Genomic DNA, 21,767 nt, shown 5'->3' on the forward strand with positions numbered 1-21,767 from the left:
TGGCAGACTTGAACTCTGAAATCTCTTTTTTGCAGTAACAGCGACAGTCGTAGTGGAGGTGACCGCAGTCAATGAGTTCACTCCTGTTTTTGAGTCATCGCTTTATAAATTCAGTGTCCTTGAAACCTCAGTTGGTAGGTTTGGTTTTTATGTTTATTTTGCATGACTTTCTTGAAAACTTGTAAATAAGTTGCATGCTTTATCATTAGTGAGCCTGGCACATTTGTGTTTATTTTGGCAAAATCCAAGTACCAGCATTAAAAAAAAAAAAATGATATGGAATGAGGCAGAGGAGCATGTAGCCCTTGTGAAGTGATTGCGTTCAATTATTGTAAACCCGAGAAAGAAAGGACGTGAGGAGATAGATAGGTGTGAAAGGCAATATATAATACATTGATTGATGTGACAAGCATCTAGATAGATTGGAAAGGCACACATAATAAGATCAATAAGAAAAAAGAAGGGGGAGCACGATGGCACAGTGGGTAGCGCTGCTGCCTCACGGTAAGGAGACCTGGGTTCGCTTACGGGTCCTCCCTGCGTGGAGTTTGCATGTTCTCCCCGTGTCTGCGTGGGTTTCCTTCCACAGTCCAAAGACATGCAGGTGAGGTGCATTGGCGATCCTAAATTGTGCTTGGTGTGTGTGTGTGCCCTGCGGTGAGCTGGCGCCCTGCCCGCGGGTTTTATTCCTGCCTTGCACCCTGTGTTAGCTGGGATTGGCTCCAGCAGACCCCGCTGTGACCCTGTGTTAGGATATAGCGGGTTGGAAGATGACTGACTGACTGATGAAGAAGCAAGAGGTGTAACAGAGAGATATGCAAGGTAGCATGTAAGACAGGTAAATATGAAAGGTGCTATATGACAGACAGTTATGAGAGGCTCTATATTGTAGACAGACAGATATGAAACACACTTAGAACAGATAAATATGAAGCTAGATGTGTAATAGAGAGAGATGCAAGGTAGCATGTAAGACAGATACATATGAAAAATACGATATGACAGATAGGCACTTATAAAAGGCACTATATAATAGATGCCTAGATAGATTTGAAGTGCAATATTTAACAGAAAGATTAATGTGAAGGGCACTATATATTAGATAAATATGAAGCTAGATGTGTTATAAAGAGGTATGCAAGGCATTAAATAGACAGGCAAATACGAAAGATGCTATATGACTGACTGACACTTATGAAAGGCATTATATAACAGATACCTAGATAGATCTGAAAGGCAATATATAAGATAGCTAAGAAAGGCATTACATTATAGGCAAATATGAAACCAAATATGTAACAAATCTATATAAAGAAGCATATAAGACAGATGAATGTGAAAGGCACTCTATACTAGATAGATAAAATATGTCCATTGGTTCAGAAAACAAAGAGTGGGCCCTCACCTTTATGTTTTGTGTTACAGAAAACTACCAAATTGGAAGCGTGCGGGCCACGGACGCCGATTACCCTTTGAACTGTGTGTCCTACACGATCGCCAGCGGAGACTCGCAGCGCCTGCAGCGGTTCTGGATTGACCCGGTTACTGGGACGATTGAGCTGATGACCAGCCCCGATGCAGAAACGGTGCGGGAGTACAATTTGACCGTGCAAGCGAGGGACTGTGGGCCTGTTAACGTCAAGAGCACCAGCACCACGGTGAGTGTCTCGCTGGGATGGTTGTGTTCACAGACTGACATGACAGTCCAAAGGACATTTGGTATCAAGAGGACAGTAGGCGGCGGCAGATGAGAAGTGCTGCTCGACTCCACTTTGATGTTGAGGATCAGTATCTAACTTTATTTATGGAAGGCAATGTCACGCTTTGAATTCCAGGCTCAGGTGTCCATGTAGACTTTATATGTTCTCCGTGTGCCTCCAAAGTCCTTCAGTTTTTCTCACCCATCCTCAAATGATTCCAAGGTAGACTTGTGGGTGGCCACTATGGTGGACTGGTGTCCCATCCAATGCAGTTTTGCACCTTACACCCAGTGATACCTGGACAGGCTGTGGGCCTCTCGGATCCTGACTTGGATAAAGTGAATTTGAGAATGCTAAGTTATACTTGATTGACAGAACATAAAATGTGCAAATGAATACAAAGCTACATCGCCTAAACCTGTGCACCACATTGTGTAACCATGAGGTAGTTCACTCTTAACCACACAACATGGTCACCTTACTGCCCTCAGCTACAAGTCTGGAACCGTCACTGGCTAGACTGGAGCCACACAATAAAGGGACAGCTGGAAGGGTAGCGGTGGGGGAAGAAGATGATGAAGAAGAGGCTTTATTGGCTCCTTGGGTGAGGAGGTGCTTCAGCTCTTTTCCTCCTCCAGCCTGACCCGATGCAGTATTTGCAATGCATGTTTGTCACTGACAGATATTTTTTCAGTTTTAGAGCCCCCACTTTCATTAACGGAGACGTCAAGACCCTGACCTGTGAGAAATAAATGTACTTCACTGGGCACAGCAATGGATTTATTGAGAACTGATGTGCTTGAGTACATTTAAAATCCACGCTTCTGTGTTGGATTTCCAGTCACAACAAAGCACCGAATGGGGAGCAGGCCTCAGAAAACCTACACAAAAGGCCTAACTTGTCCTCTTACAGGTCTGGGGCCTACTGGATAAGCCTCACCCCAGGCAGCCTAGCCCTACACTCAAATATCAGGCCTTCTGAATGCACTGAACGAAAAATGGAGCCAAGGCTTTTAAACTGGAAAAAGTCTCAAAATATTCTGAACCGGAGAGGAAGGAAATCATAAACCTCTGGTCCAGGTCTCTATTTACTGTGGCACACAAGTGATTCGTGACCATCCCCACAGCATTGTTGAGGTAAGGGCACCAATACCAGCGCTGGAGGAAGAAAGGCGGCTGCTAACGGATTTTCTCTCTTTTCACCTGCAGCCCGGAGGGCACAACGCACTGACATCACATCCACTTTGATTCCAGAGGCACCGCATCTTCCATCCTGTGGGATATTTAAAGAATGGGAATCACGGAAACTGTCGTTCAGATCAAACCCAACACTAAAGAACACAACGCTCTACTACGACAATTAAAGTGAGAGGAGGCACAGAAGGACATGCGACTTCCTCAACAACATATTGCTGGAACTTTACCCTTGTACCAGTTTTTCATTTTTGCATTACTGGGGTGCCAGCTGTCCCCCAATCCTTTATTTTCTCCCTGCCATCTGTTAATTTTACATTCAGAATTCAAAAGATGATTAAAAGATTGGAAGAAGTAAAAATATCATTTATGACTAAAGCAAACAAATCCAAGCCAGACAGCCAACAGTACTTCAGAATTAAAGCAGGCCTCACGACTGTTGTTATGATATTTTTTCTTTAATATTTTGGTGTTTATTTCATGTTCTCCGTGTCTTTTTGGAAAATGATAAATTCCGTTTTTGTTCTAAAGGCAATCCTTAACATCATTCAAATATTTTACATCATTTTGTTTCTTGTTGGCGCACCATTTTGGATTAGCTTGTGTATGGTTGCTACCAATGTTTCTAAGCAGAACAACTGGAGGTCACAACCCATGATGTCACCGTATAAATGACAGCGGTCATGAACTTCCTAATTATCTGTGATTGGACAGAAACCTCAGAATGCTGCCAGTGCCCGAGTGAGTTAAAGTCTTCTTGGTTTCAGACTTCCTTCTATGGGACTTTGACTCATTTAAGTGATTTAGCTACAAAGACAGAAAAGAAACAGAAAGAAAGAAAACAGTTAAAGAAGCCAGAAACCCCAAATACAAAAGAATCACAGCCATCTAGAAACATGAATCTATTAAAGTATTGAAAACTAGCAAGAACGTTTTAAGAGTAACCGGGAAAATGTATGTTGTATGAACCAGAAAAACAATCGAAAACTGGGAATTCTCTCAAATTAAAAGTCGAAAATTAAGGAAGAGTTGAAAACCAGGAAAACCTTCACAAAACATTTTATGGAGCATGAGAACCATCGACAAAAAGGGTCCTGGAATCTGTAAACTCGCATGCGAATTGTTCCATTTACTAATCTTTTAAATCCACTGTGCTGTTAACCAATGGTTATGGCCTGTGAGGACACACCCCTTACAATGCTGGCTGTAACCCTAGCAACGGGGGAAACAAAATGGCCATGATAAAAATAATCAAAATGAATGAATTAATAAAACCAAAGTAAGTATACTGACTCAGGAAGAGGCATTGAGGTTCTTAACCTCGAGAAAGACAAAGTCCGAACAAACTGCCGTCAAAGCCAGAAAAGCAACCAAGCCGATCTTTTAAAATGAAACCGCTAAGCAGACTCATTAACCAAAACACAGGAGCGAGACAAGAATTTAAAGAGTTTTATCACACACGATTAGAAGTCTCCGATGCAGAAGTAATCCTCATGCCGATCTAAACATGGCCGTCCTGAAGACATTCCAGGAAGCATCTGCAGGGAAACACTCGACACATAATCTCCAAAATGACGGTGCCTCTACCAAATTAAAGCTGGTGTTGTGGTGAAATGATGATAAATCTAAACTTTTTTATATTACTCCTAAACAGAATTATATATTTGGATTCCATAACCCAAAATCCCACCAAATAGACATGTACCTCATTTAAATACGTCCTGGGAACTGGGAACCCCCAACAAAAAAACTCTAAACAGAACTGAATGATTCTACTCAAAGAACTGATATCCGATTGAGGATCTACAAAAACTCAAAACGAGTACTCAGACTCACAAAAAGATGAAGAGTAGCACACAAAAAATGAAATCAAAAACCTATCATAAGGGGATCAAAGCCAAAACTTCAGTACAATCTAAAACTTCTCCTTTTATACTGCTGGCTCCGCCCATCACTGCAGGTTCAGGTGGTCCCGCCTCTCTGGGCTCCACATACAGGAGGCAGAGCAAAGAACAAGGAGCACTAGGATGCAGCAAGTTAGCATAAAACAACATTAAAAAATAATTAATAAACAACACCATATTAAATAAATAAAATACATGCCAAACTAAAAAAAACTAACATAAAAATAATACTTTGACCAGAATAAAAAGATAATAAAATAATCAAAAACAATAAAAATAATCTAAAAACACACTTGAACTGCAGTAACAGCCCAGGCTGCACCAGAACACACCACAATGGCACTCTTGGCATGAACATTTTTATTTTTTTTTTATTTTTATTAATTTTATTACACTCCATACAAAGCAATCAAGTTTTTACAAAAAGAAAAATAGAGTTAAGAACAGATTGCATGAATATTTTTGAGGTAGCCTTGAATAAAAAGGCCTTGTGCAATCCTGCAGGCTCTTACATCAACCAAGTATGGTATGGTCTGTCATACCCAGAATGCCAGTGTTGATGCCAGCTCGTGGCACTCTGACCCTCACCACTGTTTGTCATTTCCATTGCAGGTGAAAATTGAAATCGTTCCAGAAAACGACAAAAAGCCTGTGTGCATCCCAGCGACTTACAAATCGGTCATTTTTGACAACATCACGGTGGGAACGCCCATCAACATGTTCAGACTGAGCTGTAAGGACTTCGACTCGGCCGATGAAGAGCTACGCTATGAAATCGTCTCAGGTATTGGCAGCAGCCTCTGCTGAATGGGGTTGATTTTTAGTTCCTTTAGTCTGCTTGAAGTATCCACATACAGCTGAGCAACAAATCAAAATGAAAGCAAAAATAAACATTAATGACAGAATTGAATTTTCCACAGGAAGTCCATAGATCAACCAAAAAAAAAAAAAAAGAAAATAAGAAAAGGAAAGCATTGAAAAAACAATGGGGCACAAAGAGATGCCCCTGGCATTCTTTACAAGCCTCTCCTGGGATCCCCTGACTAATCGTGCCCTTGACAGACCCCACTCCAGTTGCATGATTCTTGCTCTATTGTTCTCCTCTTCCTCACTCTGCTTTATATTTCAGCTTTTTCCATTTAATTGTTTTTCTGGAAAGTTTCAAATAATTGTGGCAGAAGAATCCATCCCTTCAGTTTTGGCTATCTGGATGTTTTGGTGCCTCAAAATTGCCATGACTCGCCACCCTAATCTGCAGATAATTTCAAACTTTACTTTGTCTCTACAGGAAATGTGAACAACCACTTTGGCTTTGACCCGTCCAGGGGCTCCAGTTCTCCTAAGATGATTTTAAAGTCCCCTTTCAGTGATGCCGACATGCAGGACTTCTACCACTTGGTGGTCTTCATCATTGATGACAACGTGAAAGTCAGTAAACCGAGGACAGGCTCCGTCTTGGTTGACATTAGCGTGAGGAAAGCTGCAACACCTGCGCCCCCAACAACCTCTTACTATGTGAGTAGTCATAAGGAATTGAAAAAAGTCGCAGTCATTCTCTTATTTATCTGGACGTGTCCTACAAGGCAAAGTGACATTGACGCCAAATGTTGACTTACAAGGGGAGCTCACCCTCTGTTTTCATTTTTTGTACACTAAGAAATTTCTTTGGATGAGAAGTACCTGCAAGCTTCGACTTGGTCGCTTCATTTTCAGTAAAGCACAGGCCGTAACACCAGTGGATGAAACCCTGTAGTTTGTAGGAGGAGACAGTAAATTAAACAGTCCAATTTCATACAGCGCCTTCAATATATGACGTTTATTAATTAACAGCCCACTAATATATGGAGAGGTCACTTTGTCATGTCTACCTTTCTTCTCCTAGTCATTTAATTCACTGTTAGGTAGAAATGTTGTCTCAGTGCCAGTATGTCTATTATTAGGTTAGGGTGAAGATGGGCATGAGAGAAAGAAGCATTATCCAGTTTAATGACTGTAGACCCCAGTAGCATAGTGGGATGAGCAGCCAGCCCGGACAAAATGGAGAATAGGCAGAAATCGTCTTCATGGTCTCTAATTTTGCCAACAATATTTTTTCTACAACCAGTGAGTCCATGGTGATTCCTGTGATGGACCTCCATCAAGGTTTCTGCAAGGTGCTGGACAAACCTTTTAGTTTTTTTAATGGGATCCTTAACACACACCTCAACAGTAAGACAAACGCCAAAGGGCTGTGAGTACGATGGTATGCTGGCTAAAGGGGCCGTACCCCTGAGGCAGATGACAGCATGAGGTCAATGCCAAAGGGCAGAAGGGGGTTTGAAGGCAAGGGTACATCTGGTATCTCATTACCATGAATCACGTCCATGGTTTATGTACAGTATGATTTAGCACTTCACCCAAGGAACAACATTTGGAAATGGATTTGTATTTATTTGCATTTCTGCTTTTGCTGTTGAGAATCTGATGTTACAACTTGATAAATATGACAAATGAGAAGAAACCATTCAGTTCATCAAGCTTGTCTGTTTAGCGAATTGCTAAAATGTCCCAATAGCTCATCCAGATCCTTGTTAAAGGTTGTCAAAATTTCTTCTTCAACTACATGGCCTGGTAATTAAGGTTGAAATATCTTTTAATCCTGTTCTTTGGTGGATGTACTGTTAAGACAATGTGTTCATAGATCTTTCATTTTACAAAATTGTTTGGCTGACATTTTATCATCACTGGTGCTGGTATCTTAATATGCTGTGCAATGTCATGTCTCTCCCTCACTTCCTCTCATGAACTTTACTGGAAGCTGTCCTCCCACACTGCTGTGGCTACTCCAGTGTTTCACAGCTCCTTAAATGCAATTCCAATGATCTTTTTTCTGTTGCGTACACATTCATACCACCAGCTCGGCCTCACAGCACTTATTTGTGCTCAAAAGCCAAATCATCTGCTCTCATTTTCCCCAAAACCACTGATCCTTACAAAGGCTCACTGGCAGTCCAATGGTCTAATAAGTGCTGCTTTTAAGTGCTTCATCATCTCCGTCTCTCCCTTTTCTCATACTCATTCACATCCTCTGCACAGTTTCTTCGAATGACTCCACCCCTTTTCACAGCATGTCTCTCTCTCCCAGTCACCGCCCATTTATACCGCATCTCTCTCCCAGGTTCCACCACTTCTGACATTGCCTCTCTCTCTCCCAGGCTCCACCCCTTCTGACATTGCCTCTCTTTCCCAGGCTCCACCCATTTTTGACAGCATTTATTTATCCAGGCTCCACCCCTTCTGACCGCATCTCTCTCCCAGGTTCCACCCCTTCTGACATTGCCTCTCTCTCCCAGGCCCACATGGCCCCACCAGATGTTTCATGCCAAAGTGACACTGCTCTCTATCCAGGATGACAGAGTTCAAGGTGGCAATGGGTCAGACTTTAAGTATCAAATGATATTCCTTCATTTTGACTATTTTTTGTTCTTTTATTGCTGAGATTTAGAGATAAAAGTTACATTTTTTTGAAATAATTTTTTTCTTAGCAGATTTACAAATTTAACACTAAATGTTTAAGAGCAATGAACTGAGCAGGCCAGCCTGGTCATCTTTCTCTCACTTTTATTCTAATCACCTGCTCATCTGTGGTTTTTTCACAGCACCGGAGAGGCCTGACCCTCTTGACCCCCTCTGTTAACTCCTATGAGGACAAGGCGTGGTACGTCCCCCTGGTCCTGACCCTGATGGCCTTGTTTTTTGTGGCGCTGGTTGCTTTTTTATGCTGCCTTGTATGGAATTCTACGGGTCTCAAAGAGAGCTGCTGCTTGAAAGCTCCAAAGAAGTAGGTTCAACATTTGAGTTCTGTTAAGCTTTTCTGAGGATATCGTCCATCCATTTTCAGAAACCACTTCTGTGACAGGGACCTGGAGCTTATTCAGATATGAACCAGCTCCTGTCAGAATGCCAGTCCATCACAAGACACAGTCATGCACGTGGCAGACACTGTTAGACTCTTCAATCATCTTAACCAGAATGTATCTGGAATGTGAGAGGAAACTGAATGAAAAAAGTACCCTGACATGAGGTCAACATGCAATTGTCACACAGACGCAGTCAGAACAGACACTCGAATCATGGACTCTGGAGAAGAAGTAAAGCAGAATACCTCTGGCACAAGTGTCAGTCATCCCTCTATTTTCTGAACCCACTAATTCCAATGTAGTATGGGCCAAAGTTCTTCCCAAAAGTAGGAACCAACACACCTTCTAAAAACAAAGAGAATAGCGCCCCCTTGTGGCAACTGTTCAAGTACACAGACAAGGTCACACGTCACCAATGTATCTAATCAGTCCATGTCCGTCTTCCTGTAGCATGTGGAAATGTCTTAAGTGCAATCCCAATGAGGGTCTCCCTTTTCAAGATGAAAACCGTTGAGGAAAAAGAGAGACAACACAAAATGGGCAGAGAAAAGAGCTGGAGGACAGAGTCCCATAAGTAGATTTGATGCGAGTTGAGCTCATTATCTCCTTGATAAAGAGTGGTTCAGGAACTGGTTGGATGGATGGTAATTCCTTGCATTTCATCTCATGCTTTAATGTTCTATTATCTTGTCATCTCAGGCTAATCTGTACCATGATCCACTTTGCTTAAAGTGCTTTGTGATTGTGTTTGCAATAGAAGGCGCTATATGTTAGTTAAACAGAGCCGAACGCCATGGAGCACTCGCATTTTCTAAATCCATTTAATGAGAATCCTCAGACATAGTGAGATGTTCTGATATGATTTGTTCTCACCGGCCCATTTAACCTTTATGTTCTTCTTTTCCCAATCCAGGATAAAAGTGTTCAGAGAGGGTAAGTGTGATTCCTTATCTAATCCCTTAGATTATTAAAACTGACCAAGCAAGTGGGCCCAGCTGTCACAAATAATTCCATTTCAAATGGATGACTCCTGAGAGTGACATCCGTCAGTCAGTCAGTCAGTCATTGTCCAGCCTGCTATATCCTAACACAGGGTGACGGGGGTCTGCTGGAGCAGGGCTGGGATTGGCTCCAGCAGACCCCCGTCACCCTGTGTTAGGATATCACACATATTTCAGTTTAATCAGGCCTGTTTCACGTTTATTGTCCCTGCTGCGGAGTTCAGTCAGAGCAATGGCCACCTGTCTACTGCACAACCCACCGACTGGCTGTAGGATGTGAACTCGGGCTGTTCTGTAATTGCAAGACCAAGAGATCATTTCCACAATAATATGTCTACAGTATGTCTTGTGAAATGATTTATTATTCAATTCCTGGGTCATCTTAACCAAAGACTTAAATAATTTAACCAAGTGCTTTGAGGTGGAAAATCAGCATTTCCCACTGTGCCACCTTCTGGTCATATTCTGAAACTGGATACAAATTTGTGACAAAGTGGGCGAATTGTCCTGCTAGTCTGCAGCAGATGTGTACAGATAGCTTTACTCACCAAGAAAGTAGAAGGCTGAGAATCTGTATGCTTTAATGCAGGCTTCAGCAAGAGACATTTTACAAAGTATGTTGGGTTTATTTTCCAATGACAAATTTAAGGATTAAAAATGTGATAATCGCACTACCCTGGCAAACAAAATGGCTGAAAGAAAACTGAAACTAAAGCACAGCAGGAAGGAAAATTGAGCTGGGTATGTATCAATGCAGTATGTAACAGCGAAGGAGGGGAGTAGAGGAAGATGCCAAGAGCAGTCTGACAAATAAGATTATCACTGGCTGATGTGGCGGCACAATCTCAGTGTCATATTGACGTTGTGCAGTCAGAACTGTCACCTCAGGCGCCGCTCTGGGTCTTCTTTTTATAAAACGACTTGATGCCTGCCTGTCATGCCTCAGCCAAGGTTCCTCCACTTGGCTTGAGTTCAGCTTCATGTCTCAGGTCTTCATTTTTGAATTTCTGGTTTATGTTGATTCTGTTAATGTTACTATTTTGATTGTGGGTTATATTCTTTGTTTTCAGTTTTGTCAATGTATGTATGTGAGCTGTCTATGTTACATTCCATGTGTTTTCTGGGAGGTCCCCCAAGAGGCGGCACAGCCCCTGAGGAACTGCCCTCCACCCTATAAATATAGAGGGTCACACGCAGTTCCTCATGGTTCATTCTGAAAGTTGTAATGAGTGGCGCGTTTACTTGTGCTTGTATTTCTGCGATTTAGATAGATAGATACTTTATTAATCCCAAGGGGGAATTCACATGGTCCAGCAGCAGCATACTGATAAAGAACAATATTAAATTAAAGAGTGATAACAATGAAGGTATAACAGACAATAACTTTGTATAATGTTAACGTTTACCCCCCCGGGTGGAACTGAAGAGTTGCAGAGTGTGGGGTCTCCTCAGTCTGTCAGTGCAGCAGGACGGTGACAGCAGTCTGTCTCTGAAGCTGTTCCTCTGTCTGGAGATGATCCTGTTCAGTGGATTCTCCATGATTGACAGGAGTCTGCTCAGCGCCCGTCACTCTGTCATGGATGTCAACCTGTCCCGTTCCGTGCCTACAACAGAGCCTGCCTTCCTCACCAGTTTGCCCAGGTGTGAGGTGTCCCTCTTCTTTATGCTGCCTCCCCAGCACACCACCACGTAGAAGAGGGCGCTCACCACAACCGTCTGGTAGAACATCTGCAGCATCTTATTGCAGATGTTGAAGGACGCCAGCCTTCTAATGAAGTATAGTCGGCTCTGACCTCTCTTACACAGAGCATCAGTGTTGGCAGTCCAGTCCAGTTTATCATCCAGCTGCACTCCCAGGTATTTATAGGTCTGCACCCTCTGCACAGTCACCTCTGATGATCACGGGGTCCATGAGGGGCCTGGGCCTCCTAAAATCCACCACCAGCTCCTTGGTTTTGCTGGTGTTCAGTTGTGATTTATTGGATTTCTAGATTTTCAACCCACTGTTCTCTCTTTTGACGATCCTCTGAATATCTGTATTAGGACTGGTCTGCTTTCCATTGCCTTTGGTGTTGCAGGCAACTCCTTTTTGCCTTTTGTGCTCCTACACAGTTTCATTCTTACTACAAGCAGTTGTGAAGAGTACATCTATTTATAAAGACTCTATGTTTTCCCAATTACGAGCTCTGGTTTGATGGTGATTGGCCCCTCTAGTGGTCATTCTAAGAGTGGTTTTGTGACTAAGTGCTTTGGGATTTCTAGTTCATGACAATATCTGTCTGCTTTTTTTTTTTCTAATTCAGCTCCAAGGAAGGAAAAAATGAAAACCACGACAGTAAGTAAAATTTCAGATATAGAATATTAAGTACCCTTTCATGCTTGCTGTCCATTTCCTGATTAAAGAGATCCGTTTGGATTATGCGCTAGAGACACCTAAATTAAAGTACAGGGAAGGGCAAGGAGACGTACAATTAAACGTCTCAGCAGGAGAATAGTGGGGTGAGTACAGCTCACGGTTTAGGCGCCTGAGTTGGATTTACACCTAAAGGGGTCTGGTATCTACCTGTCTAAAATGGCACCTTTCAGGTCCACCTGGATCTCTCTATCTTACAGTGCCTCCAGAAGGTAGTCAGGGCCTTCACGTTTCTGACATTTTCTTATGTTACAGCCTTCTGCTAAAATCATTGGCATTGTCAGAAAATCCCTAAATCCAGGTGCGTAAAGCTTCTAGCGTCAGACCCAACAAGACTCCAAGCTGGAATCGATGAAGCACGGAGTATAGGATCTGAATACTTGTATCAGTGGCTTATTTCAGGTTTATTTTCTTAAACAAATTTGCTAAACTTTCTAAAAATCCTATTTTCACTTTGTCATTCTTGGGTAGTGAGTGTTGAAATGAATTTATAAACGATTCTCGCACAAGGCTGCAACATAACAAAATGTGAAAAAACTGAAGGGGTCTGAATAATTTCTGATGCAGTATATAGTCCATCTATTGATCTTTCTTTTATATAGTAGTCTTGCTGGGCCAGACGTGATTCTCATGGGGACAACCCATTAAATTTGTAATAAATAACGGCAAAATCCTACGCTACAAAGCCTAAGCCCATGGGGCTTCTTCTTAAAACAAAATTCTTCCAGTCCATGAAGTTTAAACTGCGGGGTTTCAGGGAGAGAGCAAAATAAACTGAACAAAAGACGTGACACTGACAGAAAATAAAAAGCTCAAATTACTGTTATAAATTCAGGGGCTCAGTAGCACACAGTAATCGAAGCTTATGAAGCACTGTGTCTGAGGAGACCACCGGCGCCACTTGGCTCCACATGTCACAAGTGCCTCAGTCTGCTGCAATATCGTTCTGTACCTTTGACTATTGAATCAATTTATGGCATAAAAACAGCGCACACAGTGTAGATGAGCATTGTGGTCAGCGTGTATAATGTGTGTGAAGACTCTGTGGCCATATTCTGTCAGGCATGTCTGCATTTCCAATCAGAAAACAATGTTAACTTTCTTTAGTTATTCACTTCAATGTTATGGTAGAAATTAACATCTTACTTAAAGAAACAAACTTATCCTCGAACAAGACGAGTCTCTCTAATATAATAAAAATAATCCTGCAACAAGACGAGACTTTTTGAGAGATTTTTTCAAGTCCCGCGAGTTGAGAACTTGGCCATGAGATTTTTTGAGGTCCCGCCCTCCTCTCAATCCACGCCCTCTCACCTCTCATTGGTGTGAATGCTTTTCTCAGGAACACTTCCTGCTCTCTCAGCTATTATAAATTTTAACGTTTTCCTCACTTTAAGTTCCCAATTAAAGAAGACGATATGTCCAAATCTTATTGAAGAATTTTATCTTGAAGGGTTATCAACAGAAGAAATGAGTAAACGGGCAATTCTAGCACTGAGACACGATGAAGTCAAATGAATTAACACCAAAAATGTCGATCGGTTATACGACAAATTGGTTAAATACGTATCACTAGACTGTTCTGAGACAGTTGGTGGTGATGGTGCGGAAGATGAAAACATCAACTTACAATATCCCGTAGAATATCTACAATCGTTAATACCGTCCGGCCTTAAACCGGCCAAATTACTGTCGAAAAAAGGATGTATCCAAGAAAGGTAATGTATTCCAACTTCAGGGAATAACATTACATAACAAAGAAGCTCTTGGTAGTGTTTTAATGCAATTGGCATATCAGTTTCCCGTTAGAATAACTTTTGCAAAGACAATTAATAAATCTCCAAACATTTGAAAAAGTCATTTTATTTAATAGATAGAAAGAAGTGAAATTCACTCACGGGCAGTTATACATTGCGTTGTCACGATGAAAGTCCAAACACAGAATCAAAATTCAACGCGATACTGACAAAAATGTAATTAAAAAATTGTTTTTACTGAGGCGGCACGGTGGCGGAGTGGGCAGCGCTGCTGCCTCCCAGTAAGGAGACCTGGGTTCACTTCCTAGGTCCTCCCTGCGGTCTCCCCCTGTCTTCATGGTTTTCCTCCGGGTGCTCCAGTTTCCTCCCACAGTTCAAAGACATGCAGGTGAGGTGCACTGGCGATTCTAAATTGTGCTTGGCCTGTGTGTGTGGGTGTGTGCGCCCTGCCCGGGGTTTGTTTCCTTCCTTGTGCCCTGTGTTGGCTGAGATTGGCTCCAGCAGACCCCATGACCCTGTAGTTAGGATATAGCGGGTTGGATGATGGATGGATGTTTTTACTGAAGTTTTACAGTAAAAAAAAGTATTTACGTGTTAATTTCAAAGCCAAGCAGAACAAAATCATATAAGAACAACAACAACACCATTTATTTCTACAGCACATTTTCATATAAATAATGAGGCTCAAAGTGCTTTACATGATAAAAAAAGAGAAAATAAATAAGAATTAAAATTAGGGAACACTAATTAATATAGAATAAAAGTAAGGTCAGATGGCCAGGGAGGACAGAAAAAACAAAAAAAAAACACTGCAGACGGCTGGAGAAAAAAATAAAATCTGCAGGGGGTCCGAGGCTACGAGACCACCTGACCAGCCCCCTCTAGGCATTCTACCTAACATCAATGACCTCAATCAGCCCTCATTGTATTCAGGGTTCTCATGGAAGAATTTGATGATGACGGGCATGTGGACTTCTGGCCTTTAATCCATCAATGGAGGGACATCACGGTGCTTTGATCAGGTGAGGGGGTGCAGGTCGCAACCCCAGAAAACCGGAAAAAGAACAGAAAAAAAAGTAGGGGTTAGCACGGATTTCGGAGCCACCATGAATAATAATTAATTGAATATACAGAGCATCAGGAGTAAACTAAGATGAAGCTCTGAGAAAGCCGTGTTAAAGTAACGTGTTTTCAGCAGCGTTTTATAAAGTGCTCCACCGTTTCAGCCTGGTGAATTCCTATCGGTGAACTCGTATTCCAAATTTGAGGTGCATAACAGCAGAAGGCCGCCCGGCTGACCACGTCTTTTAAGTTTAGCTCTTGGAATTCTAAGCAGACAATAATTTGAAGATCTAAGGTTACAATTTGGAGTGTAAGGTGTAAGACATTCCGAAATATAATATGGAGCGAGATTATTTAAGGCTTATTATATAACGTAGCGAATAACTCTAACGCAACATGAAACATAATTTACTTTCAAATGATTGCATTTTACTCTTTTATAATATGGTGAATTACTTGCTGTAATGTAAAATAGTTCTATTATGCCTATGTAATAATTCCCATGAAAATAAAAATCTGTTCAAATTGTACGCCTGCATCCCCATACACGAGTGACGGAACCGCAGAGGCCAGTGTGTGGTGCAGACACAGGGGATGGCGAGCAAAGCGAGCAGGGGGCAGAGCCCCCTAGTCTGATTAAAAAAAAAAACATTTGAGTCAGTAATGAGGCAGGAGAAAAGCTGTTCATTGCATCATTTATTCTCTTGCAGCATCATGTTGAACATCCTTGACAAGTTTCTGTTACAGAATGGCCACAGAATAAAAACAGACGCTCATACTTATTGCTAACTGAATTTACATAACCGTGCTGATTAATGCTGACACATCATACTCTGATTAGTTAAAAGACATGATGTGTTCAGCATAGAGCACAACCAGCCTAAATACGCCTTTCTCCATTATGCCCTTGTTCCTCAATATCTCTTCATTTAGATATTACCCTTGAAATCTCGTGTATGAGACAACTGCCTGGTTTTATTGTTTACAGGACATCTGCGGATCTCTTAATTGTGCATTTGGTGCATCACATCAACCTTCTCCTGGTAGATTCTTGTCTTTTGTTGTTTGTGTGACTGTTATTGGGTTTCCTGATATGCCTGAACAGCTTTCTGACATTTATTAACCCTTTACACTGTATCTTTAAGAGGAATGCTATGTTACCCTAAAATTATTTTTCCACAACGTGCAGTCAGAAGGTGGATGCTGTGCAGCCTCAACTGTGCACCTACTGGTGTTGTTAGGCTGATGTGTTGTGTTGAGTTGTTTGAGTACTGGAATCTACTCCTCCAGTGGCTCTTTGTTATCATGGCTGTCCTTTTAATGGGGTGTGACACACTGTATAGATCGGGGTCCCCAACTCTGGTCCTGGAGGGCCCCAGTGGCTAGAGGTTTTCATTCTAACCCTATTCTTATTTAGTGAGCTGTTTTTTAACTTGTTCTGAATTGGTTTTATTTGCTTTTGAAGACTCAGACCCCTTAATTGTGCCTTTTTCCTTAATTAGCAGCAGAACAATAATGAGATGCAAAATGAGCCAAAACATGACCAGCAAACTGTGACCATCATACAATATCTGAAAATAAAGAACAGTGAAGGTCTCGGGAATGCTGATCTGCTCAGGTCCCCTGTGCTCTTAGTAAAGAGAAAATCAACATTTTTAGAAATGGCTGCTATTGCGCAATAAGAGCAACAACAAGTCATGGAATTAAAGAATAAAATAATTAGAGCCTAATTAAGTAACTGGTTGGAGTGAAATTGGTTGGAGTTTGAGGCCCTGACATTGGTGGTCTCCTGTTGGCTCACTCACTAAGGAAAGAAATGAAGCAATTCAGAGGAACAAATCTTAAAAACAATTCAATTCAAATGAATTCAGTAGAAACTATTAGCAGCAAAAACTGCGGCCGTCCAGGAGCAGAGTTGGGGACTCCTGGTATTTATTATACATCTGCCTTCAGCGAGACTACTTGTATAGTAACTTTCACCATGAACAGACTTAATTTCTCTAAATCATTTTATACAACAGCCATCTTTGGCCTGCTCAATTTCTACTTTGTGGAGAGTTTGAGGTTCCTGAAATTTTAGGGTCAAAGATCAACATTACTTGTCCAACTGTGTCAGCCACATTTGTAACTGGTGTAGATTAATTTTAATAAATGTAATTTGAGCATCACTCTTGCAATATTCACTACTTTACACTGTGTTAGAATTTCCAATGATGCCACCACCACTACTCCTCCCTTTGTGCTGGTGGACATGTGCAGTTTTGCAAACTTCCAAACCTCTTTTAGACGTATTGGATGCGACGTTACCGCATCTTCTCATTGTTTTATTCATACTTGGAGTAAGAATGTCATGATGTAAGTAGTACAGTAATTGCTCATTTCCTCTTGCAGTTAATAAATTGAATTCTGCTTCACAAACCGGCCAGATCAGTTGACAGCAGTCTGGCATATTCATTACTAAGTCTGGAGACGGGCAGTAATTGATTAATTCTGTTATCCTTTGGTTTTTAGATTTCTCTTTATGTGAGATGTAGAAAATCATTTGTGTCCACAAAAATATCAATTTATATAGAAGCAAATGCCAGATATTTCTCACTGCACCCAGGCTAGGGCTGTGAACTGGTGACATGCTGTACCCCATTGTGGCATTTCTGGTGGAAACGGTTTTATTGCCACATTGCTGACTTTCCTTTTTGAATGTGTCCTTTATACATTTATCTCTTTTTTTCAGGAAATAAAGAAATACAACACAGTGTTTGATGGTGAAGCCGTGGACCCAGGTAAGGTTTAAATACACAAAACAGTCCAGTGATGGTCTGGTTAAAACTGCTCACGTCAGCCTCGGACAACTGGGTTCAGGTCACAAGCCGGTCACTGTCTGTGACATGTCTGCACATACGATCTGTGTGTAGGCAGGTTTTACTGAGGCTCTCGAAATGCTGAAAGTGTGCGTGTTGGATTATTACAAAGGGCAATGTCAGGAAACAAATGCCTGATAAATTTCAAATCCACTATGAGCTTAAATTACAGTCCTCAAAATTAATGACACATTGAGAATTGCCCATCTGTGCATTTGCAGTTGCACTGAGGCAGAGTTGGAGCAGCCATAACCACATGTGCTTCAGAACAGGTCATCCACCTGAAGCTAAGCGTGTTTGGGAAGGATCCTGGCTTGGATCAGCTCACAGGGCTGGGAAAGTGAGTGCAGGTGGCGTGGCCTGTGACCCCTCATGAGCCGAGTTGTTAGGAGGACCTCAACTTACAACGAAATATCTTGAATAGAAGACACAGCCCGGTTTTAAGTTGTAATTGGTGTTATGTGCCTTTTGCAGATTTTGAAATGTTCTGCTGTGGTGCCAGTGTTATATCCTCAGCCCAAATTAACCATAGTAACACATGGCAACTTCACAGAACTAGAGGACTCCACACTGCCATGTTACTAGTAACAACAATGACCAAAAAAAGGAAAATAAGCCAACATATAATACAGAAACAGCCAGTCATTATCCAACCTACTATATCTTAACACAGGGTCACGGGGGTCTGCTGGAGCCAATCCCAACCAACATAGGGCGAAAGGCAGGAACAAATCCCGGGCAGGGCGCCAGGCCACCACAGATAGCACAGAAACATCTACACTTAATGTCGAAAATGCCATATAAAAACTAGCCAGCAGTGATACTGAGATCCCAAAGTGAATTTGTCTGTTGGGCCCCTGTGTTTAGGGAAGGCACTCATTATTACAGCTACAACATCATATAAACACTGCCATGGCTACGTTTATGGGTGTAAGCCATTCTGATTGTCTGGGACTAAAGCCCACTTTGCTTTTAATTGTTTTAGTGACTGGAAAGAGATATAAATACAACAGCAGATCAGGCGCAAGAAGGTGGAAGGACCCAATCATTGTCAGGGAAGTGGAAGAAGACAGGCTGTTCAAAGACACTGAGCTCTCTATGGCAGCTTCAGCTGCTGAAAAACACTCCGAACTTCCATCAGTTCTAAAGAAATAATAAGAAGAAATGTAAAGAAGAACATGTGTATAAATATGTATCAACAGTTAAGGCAGCAGTCAAAATGTAGTTAGAAGACATAATGAAGTACTGACATGGAAGAATGAAGATGTTCAAGCTGTCCATGGTATTCATTATTTGGTATTGTGCCTTACTTATGTTGTTACATAGTGTTCTTGTTTGCTTTGTGAAGTAAAGTGTGAATGAATAGTGAAATGATTTGTCCATTGACTTTTAGAAATAAAGGACAGAATATACACTGTCACTCATGCAACTCAGCCACATGTATGGTGCATGGTGCTGTAATGAGGACAAGAGAGTGGGATGTGCGGGTCAATTTAAACATACTAACAACTGCTTAATACTGGAGTTATAAAGTGTGTTTAGTGCCAGTATGGGAGAGGGGAGCCTGCGTGGCACCGTGTGTGTGGAGGTCATTGATGTGTCTATCTAGGTATCTATTATATACAGCTTTACCCATCTATCTACTGACAGTATGTTCTTACTAGTACTACATCTATCTTTCTATCTACCTATCATACATGTTAATTCAAAAAGATTCATCTGATTTCAACATGATTCTGAAGCTTCTGAGTACTTGTGCACTAAAAGGATGGCATGACAAAGGAAAACGGAAGTGTTTTGATGAATTCATAACATTTATTGGGATACAAAAATATAGAAATTGGAATATTATCCAAATATTAATTTCTGGGGTTGGAAAACTAGAGACACCCATTCTGGTGTTGTGCTCCGAGTGGGATGTTTCACTGCCATCCATTTAGTACACAAGTACCGCTTCTGTAAAAGAGACATCATGCCAGAGAGACAAGAAGTTACACGCACCTACCTGGATGGGCCATCTCAAACTGGGACCCAAATGCTGCCATGGACATGGACGCTATCCAGTGACCTGAGACAAAGACTGGACTCCTTCGGCACTGTGTCTCTTTGGAGAATCCTTGGGTACCACTGGTTTGTCTTTGTGTTGCTCATGGAAGCCCATTACCTGCATTGTGAGGGAGTGTCAGTTATGGCACTACGGCCATGTGGCGCGATTCCCAGAGGGTGATCTGACTCATAAGATCCTCATTGTTGAGTGCCTGAGCGGCTGGACCAGGCCAAGGGGACGCCCACATAACACCGAGATGTTTCGTCGTGTAAGGGGGGTGCAGCGACGCACTGTGCCAGATAGTGCATGCCCTCCAACCTGACCTGACCCTTGTGTAAAAAGTCAAATTTCCCCCTGGGGACAAATAACGTTCTATCAATCTATCTATCTCATCAGTGGAAGATGGGATTGGTGAAACTGGTCTCTGAAAAAACATTTCTTTAAATACTTTTTGACCTCATTAATGAGACAGACAAGTTTCAAATACAGTTGAATGCCAACAGCAAGTGTCAAATGCAGGAAATTGTCCCTAATTTCTCAGGATCCAATTTGCACAGGTCTGAGTTTATTGTATTATTTTTATAGCAGTTTATTTTTAGGATTAATACTTATAATATCCAATTTGAAGTGACCTAATTTTGTTTATTTAGTTGGTGGAATTACTATTGTCATTTTTTTGTTTCAGATTGCTTTTCCTTTTCCTTGTAGCAACGACACCTTAGCTAAATGTCTGCAGATTCTTCAGCTCCTGATGGAGGTCTCCCTCAAAGAGTACGTGACGGCCTCTCTGGGGAAGCCGAGGGTTGTCAGGGAGCGGGACGGTGGGTATGGCGGTCTTACGCTGCTCACATGCGGCTCCAAAGTCAAGCAGATCAGACCTTCAAAGCCACTCGTATAACACGGCACTTTATTATTTATGAACTTTAAACAACACCTTTATACCCTGGCTGGACGTGGCTGAAGTTCGGTACGCATTCGCAGCTCCTTATCTGTTTTTCTGCCAACCGAATACGGAGCTGCTGCGAATTAGTAGCCGCCTTCATCCTCGTCCTGGCCGGGGTGTACTACGTGTTATGTTACAGTGCTACCTACACACACTTTGACACAGCTGCCACATTCGATAGCTCAAGTGAATAAGAAAGCCCTGCTCTGCCTCTTAAATTCTTATTTAATATCTGCAACTAAACGATATGCGAACAGCCCTACACCTGCAGAAATTATGTGCGCGGCATTAAAGTGCTGGCTTATCGTGCATACTTCCTCTTCCCGGTGTCTTTATATTTTTTGGTATTGATATGCTGAGTAAACTCTCTACTTCCTTCGCAATTTGTGCCGTATCAGTTTATTATTTTCGGAACCAACAACATTTTTTTTTCAAGAATTTCAAGTCTCTTAAATTCTACGACGAATTAAGCTCGTTGGTAAAGCAGAACTCCGCGCCTTCGTACCGCGCTTGCGCAGTTCCTCCTATTGTAACCTTTACGTCAGGCAGACAGACTATCTAATTGGTCTGTTATTTCCCGGTTTTGAATATAGTTGACATGATTGGTCATTTGTAAATCTAAAGCGCGCTATTACACCAACATGCATAGTCGTCGAAAAACGTAGAAACGAGTCGAGACTCGTGTTTAAAATATGGGACACATAAGAATAATAAAAAAAAACCACCAAAACATGACAATAAATATATGACTGTCGTCTGTTAACCGAAATATGAGGACAAGGAAGAAAAGCAAAAAACTGAAGATCGGAGGCGACGGTTCGAGCGTCTTTATAGCTGCCTGTGTTTTGCATAGAGACGCAAGAGGAAGGCGGGACTCGGGAGAGTGCCATGCGAGGACTTTTGGATGTGGAAACCACTCGTCACGAGACCAATGTAAGTCTTTTCGGAAAAGTTTTATTTCCATTTCTTTTTTTTTGCTAATGGTACTT

The 21,767-nt window shown here is 41.8% G+C and overlaps 1 protein-coding gene and 1 long non-coding RNA gene across 3 annotated transcripts in view; both read left to right on the forward strand.

Annotated features, from left to right (window-relative positions):
* LOC120541334 (cadherin-related family member 3-like) overlaps positions 1-19,146 on the forward strand; it is a 37,672-nt gene extending 18,526 nt beyond the window's left edge. For both annotated transcript variants that reach the window (XM_039772856.1, XM_039772855.1), the window contains 9 exons: positions 36-134; positions 1,426-1,658; positions 5,411-5,582; positions 6,087-6,313; positions 8,437-8,618; positions 9,611-9,630; positions 12,002-12,033; positions 17,662-17,710; positions 18,774-19,146. In XM_039772856.1, the coding sequence (XP_039628790.1) occupies positions 36-134; positions 1,426-1,658; positions 5,411-5,582; positions 6,087-6,313; positions 8,437-8,618; positions 9,611-9,630; positions 12,002-12,033; positions 17,662-17,710; positions 18,774-18,943 (1,184 nt within the window). In that variant the 3' untranslated portion in view covers positions 18,944-19,146. The remainder of the gene's footprint in view (positions 1-35; positions 135-1,425; positions 1,659-5,410; positions 5,583-6,086; positions 6,314-8,436; positions 8,619-9,610; positions 9,631-12,001; positions 12,034-17,661; positions 17,711-18,773) is intronic.
* A 1,650-nt stretch (positions 19,147-20,796) lies between these two features.
* The window catches only part of LOC120541359, a 58,406-nt gene continuing 57,435 nt past the window's right edge, over positions 20,797-21,767 (forward strand). Inside the window, exon 1 of the long non-coding RNA XR_005635990.1 lies at positions 20,797-21,711. This is a non-coding gene — a long non-coding RNA (uncharacterized LOC120541359). The remainder of the gene's footprint in view (positions 21,712-21,767) is intronic.

This window comes from Polypterus senegalus, chromosome 12 (genome assembly GCF_016835505.1).
Source record: "Polypterus senegalus isolate Bchr_013 chromosome 12, ASM1683550v1, whole genome shotgun sequence".
Lineage (NCBI taxonomy): Eukaryota > Metazoa > Chordata > Cladistia > Polypteriformes > Polypteridae > Polypterus > Polypterus senegalus.